We start from the raw sequence: 12,557 nt of genomic DNA, 5'->3' as shown, positions 1-12,557 counted from the left end.
TATTACGTAAATTTTGTGCTTTTTAAAATATAATAATAAAATGTCAAGAGGGTAACAGTCGATGAAAGAAAGATAATCTTTGTAAATTTATAGAGTTGAATAAATATGTTAATAAAGATAAAAATGTCCCCAAAAAGGCCTATCCTTTTTATTTGTTCTGAACTAGAAATCCGAAAATATCAGTAAAAACACAGTCTTTAATATGGTTACAAAAACTCATTATCAAGGAACAAATGTAACCATATCCAACCCGTTCACCTAAGTCTGTTCAAATTCGATTATTTTATTCACCAAAAAAATATATAAACAACCTTAACCTACTAAGCGTAAAAATAAAAAAAAAATGATATATAAAGGCCCACGCATGTTATATATAACAAAGAAAATTTAAAGTTTACCTATCTAAAACGTACAAGATGTGACTGTCTGTAGACGGCTACTTAAAACGGGGAAGTAACAATTAAAGTTTACAGTAAAATTTACGAAAGGGTGATAATTGGTGCTATTCACTGGGGAATAAAAGATAGAATTTGATTTATCATTGGAATGTAGGAGTAACTCCTGTTGTTAACTGATGGACGAACAACTTTATAACGTGAATTGACACTTTCACCTTGATTTTTATTTATTATGTAAATAATGTGGTTTAAACTTCTTTTACCTGATTATATTTATTGAAAAGATGTGTATTCCGTCGAGTGCAATGAACGCATGTTTTATTATTTAGGATTTCTTACCCTAACTACATAACCAAAGGAACTAGTAATATCTGTATAGGATTGTTAAAATTCGCTTTTTGATTCTACATTCTATTGTAAACTCAATTTCACAGGGACTACAAATTCATATTGATATAAACAACAATGATTGTTCCATTTTTGAGTGTAAATTCGTGTTTGACAGCAGTAAACACATCGGCCTCTTTGAAACTGGATATAGTCATGATAGTGTTACCTCGTACTTTCTAAGTTTAAAGTACTGTTGAACGGTAGGTTATTTTATTTATTTTTTTGGTCACATGATATTTCTTTACAAGTATATTTATCATTTTGTATGCATACATTAAATTGTCGTTATTTTTTATATAACGTTATCATTCAAAAGCATACACCCATGTACCCAGACCCCTTTTATCGTGAATGTACATGTTTCATTTATGTTACAAATAAACGATGAAAAATTAAAGAATAAAGCCGAGTCTACTGACTCCTACTGCTATTTTCCTTAATATAATCGTCTTTGTTAATCAATCTATTTCTCTTGAATTTCAATGTAAGAAAGTATCAAAAATTTTGCATTACAAATACGAATAAATTAAACCAAGCATGGTATGGGTTTTGCTCATTGTTGAAGGCCGTAAATGACCTATAGCTACTAACTCCTACGTAATGTTGTCTCTGGTGGTGAGTTGTCTCATTAGCAATCACACCACATCTTCTTATTTTTACATATCGGTAACCTTTGCTATTAGAAAACATACTAGTGCTTGCTTAAAGAACCCTTGCAATAACTCTTTAAGGGTCCTGTTTGACCAGTTGCAAACTTTAAGACTAGATTACTACTGCTAGAAACCTAATTTTCCAGTCTATGGCAGTCGAAGTTCTTAGCCTTCTATCGGTAGACTCATTTTGCATACCCTAGTATACCAATATCTTTAATTGTTAATTTGTTGACGTCCTGGGTATATATGAAATATTTGCCATCAGACGTTAAGCAAACAACATTCAAATCTTGATTTTAAACTGAACTGAATACTTACTGTAATCAATTAACATTTATCAAATAAAGATACATTTTCTTTAAAGTATGGGGTTTACAGAATAGAGAATAATGGACAAATAAAATAAAGAATAGGTAAACATTACCTTAAAAAATAAAGAATACAGAAATGAAGGACCCCGTGATTTTACTTGGAAACATTTTCTTACACATTTATTATTTTTTCCCGCTTATTTTTCGGGAAAGGGTCTTCGATAGCAACCCTAAAAAGTTGAAAACGAGACCGTCAAAATATTTATACCAATTAAGCCACTCCTCTAAAGCATACGTATGCTTTTGTTCAACTTCCCCATCGTAACACAACAAGGAAATTACCTTTATCAATTTAAACTGTTGTGGTCGGTTTAAACGTTACCCATTTCTGTATAATGTTTATTGATAAAAATTCTTTAATTTATATAAATTGAAAAACGTGCAGCACCCATTCCCAATTTTATCACAACCGGGAAGGTTACTGAGATCATTTCAAGTTAATTGTATTGATATAAATGTCAATTCACAAACACCTACGATAATACAGGTATATTCAATATAAACTAAATTTACCTTATATTTAATGTGATAATGATTTATCTGTATTTCTCATAAATTGAAATATACAATATGTTATAACGTTTTTCTTGATAAATTGTTTGTAATTTTGATGAATTGTTCCCTAGGAAATTACAACAATGCTTCGTCGTGGCTACAGACGAGGGTTAACCTTTAGTATCATGATATAGCTTATGTCGTAAACACAGTGATAAGTCATTTGATTATGAAATGATTTATATATTAAAATAAGAATATTTGGTAAAATTGTCAATGAGACAACTATCAACCAGAGCCCACATGACGTAGGTGGCATATTAAATTATATTATTGTCTAATTTTGAAATTTTTAATCTTTTCTATGATTTCTCATTACGTACAAAATCATACAATAGATCACACAATGACCAACGTATAAAAAGTGCACAGAGAGATAGGTTGATGGTGTATGCGATTTTTTCCGAACTGATCAGACTCTGGACTTGAGCTCCTACAATGAGAACGTCGGTTTGCATAGGACACCAATTAACCAATCCATCGGTAAACACTTACTCGGTTCGCACCTTCGGAACATGATACTGTTTACCAACCGCGTCAGTTTTCTTTTGGGATGTAGGCACCAATCACCGAGTTTCTCTCTCGCTCGCTCTCTCTCGATTGAACAGTAACCTTAGGAAAAATGCAAACAAGATTATGGTCCCTGCTACCCCTACAATTTGAAAGTTCAAGGGTTTTTGGATCCACGATGAAAATGAAACGACACGTTTTCTTAATATGGATATATTAAAATTACTATTGAAACTCTTATATACATGATATAACTATAAATGAATAAGATTCAAAGCTTAAAACTGTTCAATGATAAACCGGTTTTATATTTGAATAAAATCACGAAAATGTAACTAACATATGTAACTGTTATATATACCTGTCAAGAAGAACCCGTTTTTCTTCCAATTATATACCTGTCAAGAAGAAACCGTTTTTCTTCCAATTACATATACAAGTCATATGATTCAATGTGCATGATAATTAAGGACACAACGAAATAAACAAGGTAAGGTCATAAAAATTATGTGAAATATTCCAGCTTCTATAATGATACCTGTATAATCGTTCATAAAAAGTAAGGTAAATTTGATATTATATATAGTAAAGATCTTAAAGGTATTACATCGTATATATACATGTTGAATTTGACTTTTTAATTTTAAACAGTGATAAGTAATCTCGTTTTACAATGTTATAACCGGTTATTTAAATTAATGGAAACCACTATTGGTATTAAGCCGTATATTATTAAGGAGTATAGTACATTTCTTATTCCCTAAACTATACGACGTCGTCGTACGCGTTCATTTATTAATTGCATCGTTTTCGTTTGGTCTGGTTTGCACTATCCCAGTTTACTTAAGGAATAAGCGTGGATGTCGACAATGTTCCGATTTACTAGCATTGAAACTCAAATTCTGTAATAACGACATGCCAGCAAACACAGTCAATATTCAACAATTGTTCGGTAATCGTTTAATATTTACTTTGTTTTTTATCAAGAATTTTTTTAACAACATAGTGTGTATTTCTGTCTAGACGCCATCTAATTAACCTTCGAGGTGACCTCCGAAGACTGCCGACGGTCATATAACCTGATATAAACATAAATATAAATATAAACAGATATAGTGACAACGTGCAATTGGATTTTTCTTAATCTGTTTGATTTCACATTGTAGGTTAAAAAGTATGTTATTCGTCATTTTTACCTCTATAAGTATGATTTTTTTTTGTGGATCGAATTAGTCAATTAAATAGTTCATCCTTGTTTCAATTTCAATGTTGACATTCTTTTCCCTTTAATAGCTGAATACTTGCGTAACCCATGTCCAGCTAAGGGGTTTAATTAATTGAAGGTCACATGAATACGGATTCAATGAGGTCGAATTATTCACTTGCAAGTGAATAATTCATCAGCGATGTTTCTAAGCTTATTTTGACAAAATTGAACCAAGTTGGCTTTTAAAACCGAATTATTATTTCACTTTTTCACTTTCATTAATGATTGAACCAAAAAAAAAATCATATTTTCAAATTTTTTTTTTCATATCTCATAGCAAATGCCCCTTTAGCATGAATTATCTAGTGGTTAAAATTAATAATATTAAAGGAACAATTAAGAAAGCATCATAAAGCCAGGGTAAACCGTGCGATACCCTCATGATCATTGGTCAGTAAACACCCTCGTAGTTGTATTCGTGCTTCGTGCTACTTTGTACACATTTGTACAAAATCATGGTCAGTGTTATCATATATTTAAAGTAATAAGCACCAAGGTGAGAGTTACTTCCCGGGAATATCTCACCAATCACACAGTCACGTAGGACAATATGAAAATTATAAATCGTACAACATCATTATGATTATAAGAAATTCTAGGGGTCAGGGTGTTGCCAACATTGAATTAACTTTGTCATTTATTTGCATGGAAATAACACCATAGTTGTTCATGTCATTAATTCGCTTGGAAATAACAACACAGTTGTTCATGTCATTAATTCGCATGGAAATAACACCACAGTTGTACATGTCATTAATTCGCATGTAAATAACACCACAGTTGTTCATGTTATTAATTCGCATGGACATAACACCACAGTTGTTCATGTCATTAGTTCACATGGAAATAACACCACAGTTGTTCATGTCATTAATTCGCTTGGAAATAACACCACAGTTGTTCATGTTATTAATTCGCATGGAAATAACAACACAGTTGTTCATGTCATTAATTCGCATGGAAATAACACCACAGTTGTACATGTCATTAATTCGCATGTAAATAACACCACAGTTGTTCATGTTATTAATTCGCATGGACATAACACCACAGTTGTTCATGTCATTAGTTCACATGGAAATAACACCACAGTTGTTCATGTCATTTATTCGCATGGACATAACACCACAGTTGTTCATGTTATTAATTCGCATGGACATAACACCACAGTTGTTCATGTTATTAATTCGCATGGACATAACACCACAGTTGTACATGTCATTAATTCGCATGTAAATACTACCACAGTTGTTCATGTCATTAATTCGCATGGACATAACACCACAGTTGTTCATGTTATTAATTCGCATGGGAATAACACCACAGTTGTTCATGTTATTAATTCGCATGGAAATAACACCACAGTTGTACATGTCATTAATTCGCATGAAAATAACACCACAGTTGTACATGTCATTAATTCGCATGTAAATACTACCACAGTTGTTCATGTCATTAATTCGCATGGAAATAACACCACAGTTGTACATGTCATTAATTCGCATGTAAATACTATCACAGTTGTTCATGTCATTAATTCGCATGGAAATAACACCACAGTTGTTCATGTTATTAATGCGCATGGAAATAACACCACAGTTGTACATGTCATTAATTCGCATGGAAATAACACCACAGTTGTTCATGTAATTAATTCGCATGGAAATAACACCACAGTTGTTCATGTCATTAATTCGCATGGAAATAACACCACAGATGTTCATGTCATTCATTCGCATGGAAATAACAACACAGTTGTACATGTCATTAATTCGCATGGAAATAACACCACAGTTGTTCATGTCATTAGTTCACATTGAAATAACACCACAGTTGTTCATGTCATTAATTCGCATGGAAATAACACCATATTTGTTCATCACATTAATTCGCATGTAAATAACACCACAGTTGTTCATGTCATTAATTCGCATGGTAATAACACCACAGTTGTTCATGTATAAAGGCACCGATCAATGTATCGTTAGCGAGAACACAGCATTGGCAGTCTTACTCTAAACATTTATAGTCACGTGTTAAATATTTTTGTACAGAGATCTAACTGTCGCAGGCTTTTCTGACTTGCTTCTCTTTCTTCTCTAAAATAATTGCGAGCATGTTGCATATGAATGTTTAAAATTTCCATATTTTTTAGAGCTCTCAGAGCATAGTTAAAAAGGATGAAAAGATAGAAATAACTGACTTTCTGATATGTCTAATATTTGTATAAACTTTAATTCTTGTTATTTTTTAGAGCTGTAAGAGAACAGATAAACAGGATACAAAGGAAATAAAGATACGAAAAACTAAATAATCGTTATTGTAACTCTTGAAAACTCCGACCAAAACATTGTGTGTTTATTTGTGTTACTGAACTATGCCATTAACTGATTCCGACTGTGCTGCCACCTATAAGATTCTAGTATTAGGGGATACAACTGTTGGAAAATCTTCTATATTAAGAACTTTAGTGGGGAAAGATTTCGTGAATAAGACTCTCCCGACTGTTGGTAAGTTTTTCATAATAATCTTATATAAAATATATATATCTTCTTAATTATTAATCACATTCAGTCAGCAAAAAGACAGTTCACGCAGTCGTCCACCTTCCAATGGCAAACGTTTAACCATTGTGCTGTTTTGTACAGATACAATGATCTTTGTTTGCATGTGAACATGCTTTTTTCAGTCCTATGGCTTTAGTTAACGACTAATGAGTATTATTATCCTTTGGTATCTCTCGTTTCTTTGACTTATGAGTTTTGATTGTCCAATTGGTATCTCCCGTCACTCTGACTAATGAGTTTTGATTGTCCAATTGGTATCTCCCGTCACTCTGACTAATGAGTTTTGATTGTCCAATTGGTATCTCCCGCCACTCTGACTTATGAGTTTTGGGTATCCTTCGGTGTGTTCTGTCTCTTTGACGTACTAGTTTTGATTGTCCATTTTGGTATCGTCCGGTCTCTTTGACTTATGAATTTTGATTGTACATTTTGATATCTTCCGGCTCTTTGACCTATGGGTTTTGATTATCCTTTGTTATGTCCGCGTCTCCTACCAGAATAAGTATAACATTTTACGTCACAATTTTACCCAAACAGATGTGCTTTTAATGTTTCTACAGACAGTGGTATCGAGGCCTAAATATTTGAAAATCCAAAACTTATACAAACAAGCTGATTTGACCGAAAAGGATCAAGTGTTTTGCCGAATTGCAATCTCTTTCCCCATTGATATTGAATAACGTGATAAGACAGGATAAATCCGTTTTCGCCAAAAATGTGCCCTGCTGAGCAACAACTAGCTCATTTGTGCCAATGCTACGTTTTCACCACTAGTTTTCAAAATACCTAGTATAATTTGCGCAAAAATAAAGTATACGATTGCGCCAATTAGAAAAACCCCCTCCTTTATCCGGGCTGGGCTTGTGACCAACATGTTTACACTTGAGGAGTCATTTTAAGTCATTCAATAACATTTAACTAATAAGTCAAACAAAATATTTATATATGCCCCTAACTACAACAAAGCAGCACTTCATAGATAACTATGATTGGAGGCAATTTTTATGTGTGCGATCTCAAAATGTGTAACGTCTGCTCATCAGATTTGGAGTAGGAGCAGCTATTTCGTGCAAGTCGATTATAATCACATTGCATCCAGTGTTACAATGATAAGATTAATAAAATGTTGTTATTTTCGAGCGAATGTATATGCATGTATTAGCGAAGATTCATTGATGTAATTTAACTTAATAGAAAAACAAGAATATGGGGTATCCATCCTTGACACAAAATCAGTACATGCACAGCAAAAAACACACAAAAAGCAAAGGAACAGCGATTTTATTGCAGTTCTTGATCTCAAAGTCACAGTGAGGCCTTAGTCTATTTCTATGTGAGGTTACAGTAGGATTCCCAGATTTGTTATTTATTACAGTAAAAAGTAAACTAATTAAATGATTGATTGATTGCTTACTTGATTACTGTTTGTTTAACGTTCAGTGGCAAATATTTCAAGTATTTAAACGAGATTAGATAATTTAAAACAATAAACGCAAAAGGTTATGCAAAGTGGATCAACTGAGGTGAATGCTGGGCAATTTATACTGCCACTTAAAATAACAGGGTATTAAGTTTAATAGAACAGAGACCGCCTCGGTGGTCTCGTGGTAGCGTGTTCGCCTCGATTGCGGGAGGTCGTGGGTTCGGACCCCGGCCGGGTCAAACCAAAGACTTTAAAAGCAAAGACTGGCGGCTCGGAGTCAGAATAATGTGTCCGGGTAATCCGACTAATGTGAGATGTCTTCCTGCGTACTGTTACCTTGTGAACTAGCACGTTAAAAATCAAGCTCAGCGTGTCGGTCTAGTACAAAGCAGGGTTAATATTCATATAACATTAACAGGTTCTCAGCCTGAATATGCATATCAATTTGCTGCAGCCATTCATCATCATCATCATCATCATCATCATCATCATCAATAGGACAGCTATGTTGCCGTGCAACATGCCCCTAAAAGAGTTGCTATAAGGATTCATTTACATACAGAGTACAATGCACGCTCCTTACAAGAGGAATCGAATTAATATCTCCATTCCGACCGGACGTGGCTGTGTATTTTTATATCCCTGAAATTATAAAGTACTTCTCTCTTTACCAAGTCAACTCTTGGATGAACTAGTATTTTTTTTATTCCTGTAACACGACGCGGCGAATTCTTTACAATTAAGTCGAAAAACCATCTTCATATTTAGGACTAATAAGCTTGTGTACTAATGCTGTTTAAATTCACATTTTTAGGTATTGACTTTGTTCGAAGAACATTTGAAGTTGATGGAGCTCTTGTCAAACTAAATGTATGGTGAGTGACTTATTTAATAGTATATCCATGTTTTAGACGTTTTTTAGAGGCCTGCAATGATAAAACATTTTTTTTGCAACTTTTATGGCATTGAACAAAATTAAATCATTATGAGATGTCAACATTCACGTTTGTCACTTTGCATTATTGGAATAATAGTCTGATGAAATTATTTTGCACACGAACGTATAAAGTAGAACAATGATTTTTTGATAAAGGAATTTAGTACATAGAGGTTTTCACTAGCTGATGGTAAGAAATACAAGTCGTACATAATGTATGTTAGCCACGAATCTACATCACCCACAAAATGTAAATTTTATATTTCAAATGCACAGTGGATTACAAAACAGAAAGGAGTGACGGTTCTAGGTGATGGATGTCTATCGAAATTTATTATAAAAACAAAGCAGTGTGTACAGTATAACATTAGTAAAATGCATTTGAACGTTATATCTTTAAAACAAAATGAAAACATAATAGAAATATAAGTCCATTAAAAAGTTACATGAACACAAACAGATTATACTATGGACATACACATTTTGATAAATTGGGAAAAAGTACCAGATGAGATCTTATAAGTTTTTTACACTAGAATATTTTGTTTTTTTAGGGATACTGCTGGTCAACAAAGATTTCATTCTGTCACGAGGAAGCATTATAGAGGAGTACAGGTAACATTATAATAAAAATCATTTAAGGGACAACCATTTGATTTTCTGGCAAGAGGATTTCGAAAATGAACAACTTAGTCTGGTTAACACTGAAAATGAATAACTTTGCACAAGACAGGATGAAAATGAATAGTCTGCAAAACAAAATCCCGGAAACAAATGTGTGCAAAAGTGAATAAAAAAATAACATACGTATATAGCAACAGTTCAAAATAAATGATCAATCCGAAAAAAAATCCTCCTGCCCCCTCTCAGTCCCTAGAATATCCAATGGTAATCCCTTATGTATAATAAAGTATATTTACTTACTTAAAGAGGGTGTACTTATAACAAATACAGTTACTTACAACACGTTCGTGTACTTAACACATTGCAAGTACATTTGCTAGCACTATTACATGTAGGTAGGTGTTCTGACCTGTATACATTAAAATACCTCAACTGAGTTTTCAAACTTAATTTAATTCAAAAAGTTATATTAATACATAGAAATGATTAAAGGAATCGCCAAAAATACTGGAGAGTACAACAAACACACTAACCACCAAAACCAAACTCCTTTAAAACACTTTCAAATAACAGTGACAACACATGGTCCAGATAGCCAGACTTAGGACATGCCCAAAATGTGCGCACAAACCTCCCCATTGCCAACTAGTGTCCAAATCACCGACACCAATCAGGTTGGATATAGAAGAGAGATGAACAATACTATAGAGATATTCAAACTCATAGTCGAAAACAAACTGTCAATATTATGGCAATAAACGAAAAACGACCAAAAAACAAACAACAGTACACAAAACACAACATAGAAAACTAAAGACTGAGCTATTAATATACAGAATTAACAGAGCCCATCAAAGATCTGTTATCAACACACAATTCACTTCACCTAGTAAATGACAAAATACAATAAGATATGACAAAATGCAACAACTAACTAGGTTCCTGACATGGGAGTGGTAAAGATCAAATGGCAGCGTTAAAAGTTCTTTTTCTGCAGGTGTAACACCATGCCGTCTTACACTCTAATATCGGTGGTTGTTCCCCAAGGCAGATTTCCTACAATAAATTTTCTGTTATGAAAACTACACAGAAACACAATCTTGTGCTATATTTTAATGTAGAAATAAGACTAACTTTTTCGTCTTGTTTGAAACTATAAATTAGCAAATTAATGTTCATCGAAAAAATACCAGACGCAATGAGCAAAAAAAAAACCGACAGTATAATTTATCATTAAATTTTAGCAATAATGCAATGGCGACCAAATCAAACATTAGGGGGGGAGTTCTTAAACTTGTAATTTTAAAAATAATATAACGGTAAAAGCTTGGCGTGAAAGAACTCGTTCCTCTATATATACTCTAAATGTTTTCTTTAGTATTATTCTATTCTAAATGAATCATTTTTCGACGTTTTTTTTCCAGGGTATAGTATTGGTTTATGATATCACAGACAGGAAATCATTCACACATTTATCGTTTTGGGTCGACAGTGTAAATAAAGTAAGTGCAGTATCTTGGAAAACTGCAAATTATAACAGAACATTGATTCATGCTCCATCTTCTTCTTTGTCTTCTTCTATAGGGTATCCACCCTATTTACAGAGCCACCGCATTAACAATATATGTGTTTATTTAAAAAAAAAATTACCTTGTTAATATAGTTATGAATGTTAAACTAAAATAAAATAAAGGTAACAAGAGAGAGAATATGTCTTTACACTGTACACACCAGTCTGACCATAAATTAAAAACTTATTTTATTTTAAATTGGATAAAACTCATTGATATGGCATTGGTTAGACTATCTTCAGCTTAAAAATTTTCGCTTATTATAATACAAGTATTTACTGTTTTCTATAATTTGCATGTGTCTTTGAAAAGTGTCAGTTTGTTGTAGCGTCCAATTAACAAATACCCATCCAAAGTGTAAAGATATTGACACAAAAATGGCTGCCAATGCTAAAATTAGCATAGAGCATGACATGAAAGAATTCGTGAAGGAAAATTATAACTTGTGTACTTCGAAGTGGAATTATAAGACACGATAAAAAGACATAAAATTTTATTTGACAATCAAAATGTTCTTGAAATCACTATGAAAGAGTGTACAAATACATGTAATCTCACTTAGGGGTCAACATTTGATATTCTGGGGTACGGCGGTGCACGTGGGTGGTGAGGGGCAGGATGATTTTATCATTTGATATTCAGGTGGGGCGGGAGTGGCATGAGGTTTTTTTTTCTGACGGAATGTTTATTTGGACCTTTTGCAAGTATCTTTTATTTTTTGTGCTTTGCCGCGTGAAAACTTATTTTCACTTTTGTACACATTCATATCCTGCATTTTGATGGGTTAAATATTTTTTAGGTTATTTATTTTCAAATTTCCTTTAAAAAAACAAAACAAATACACACTATTAAAAAGGTAAACACGAACAAAATCGATTACGTTGAAAATACATTTATATCATGAAAGACCGAGGAAATAAACAAAAATGTTTTTCGCTTATCTAGGGTTTCAGGTTTATAAGGTAGATAAAAATACACGAAGTAAATATTATAATCTTATTAACATTTATGAGTGTTCACGAACCTTTATATGACTTCCTTAGTTAAAAAATCATATTAATTTATTCTTGAACAATTCCTTGACATTGTATATAATAAATACGATTTTTTTCCAATTTCAGGGAATAACAAATAGTAAGAATAAATACGATACAGTACCGATCATATTAGTGGGAAACAAATCAGATTTAGACCATGGAAGACAAATAGAGGAGGAAGAAGGGAAACAGGTGGGTACAGTTTAGAACAAACACTTGGAAAACTACTATATAGAATTGAAACCTTAGAAATG

General features: G+C 32.7%; 1 protein-coding gene across 3 annotated transcripts in view; it reads left to right on the top strand.

The window, feature by feature from the left end:
- The first annotated feature begins 407 nt into the window (after positions 1 to 407).
- LOC127722114 (ras-related protein Rab-35-like) overlaps positions 408 to 12,557 on the top strand; it is a 40,729-nt gene continuing 28,579 nt past the window's right edge. Inside the window, exons 1-6 of one of the 3 annotated variants that reach the window (XM_052228955.1) lie at positions 408 to 988; positions 6,399 to 6,654; positions 8,949 to 9,009; positions 9,626 to 9,686; positions 11,120 to 11,197; positions 12,388 to 12,495. In XM_052228955.1, coding sequence (XP_052084915.1) covers positions 6,522 to 6,654; positions 8,949 to 9,009; positions 9,626 to 9,686; positions 11,120 to 11,197; positions 12,388 to 12,495 — 441 coding nt within the window. In that variant the 5' untranslated portion in view covers positions 408 to 988; positions 6,399 to 6,521. The remainder of the gene's footprint in view (positions 989 to 6,398; positions 6,655 to 8,948; positions 9,010 to 9,625; positions 9,687 to 11,119; positions 11,198 to 12,387; positions 12,496 to 12,557) is intronic. The other 2 variants (XM_052228956.1, XM_052228954.1) reach the window with 2 other exon arrangements.

Source organism: Mytilus californianus, unplaced genomic scaffold (assembly GCF_021869535.1).
Source record: "Mytilus californianus isolate M0D057914Y unplaced genomic scaffold, xbMytCali1.0.p SCAF_12, whole genome shotgun sequence".
In the NCBI taxonomy this organism is placed as follows: Eukaryota; Metazoa; Mollusca; class Bivalvia; order Mytilida; family Mytilidae; genus Mytilus; species Mytilus californianus.
Note: the sequence above shows the minus strand (reverse complement) of the source record. Positions and strands in the feature narration are given on the sequence as shown.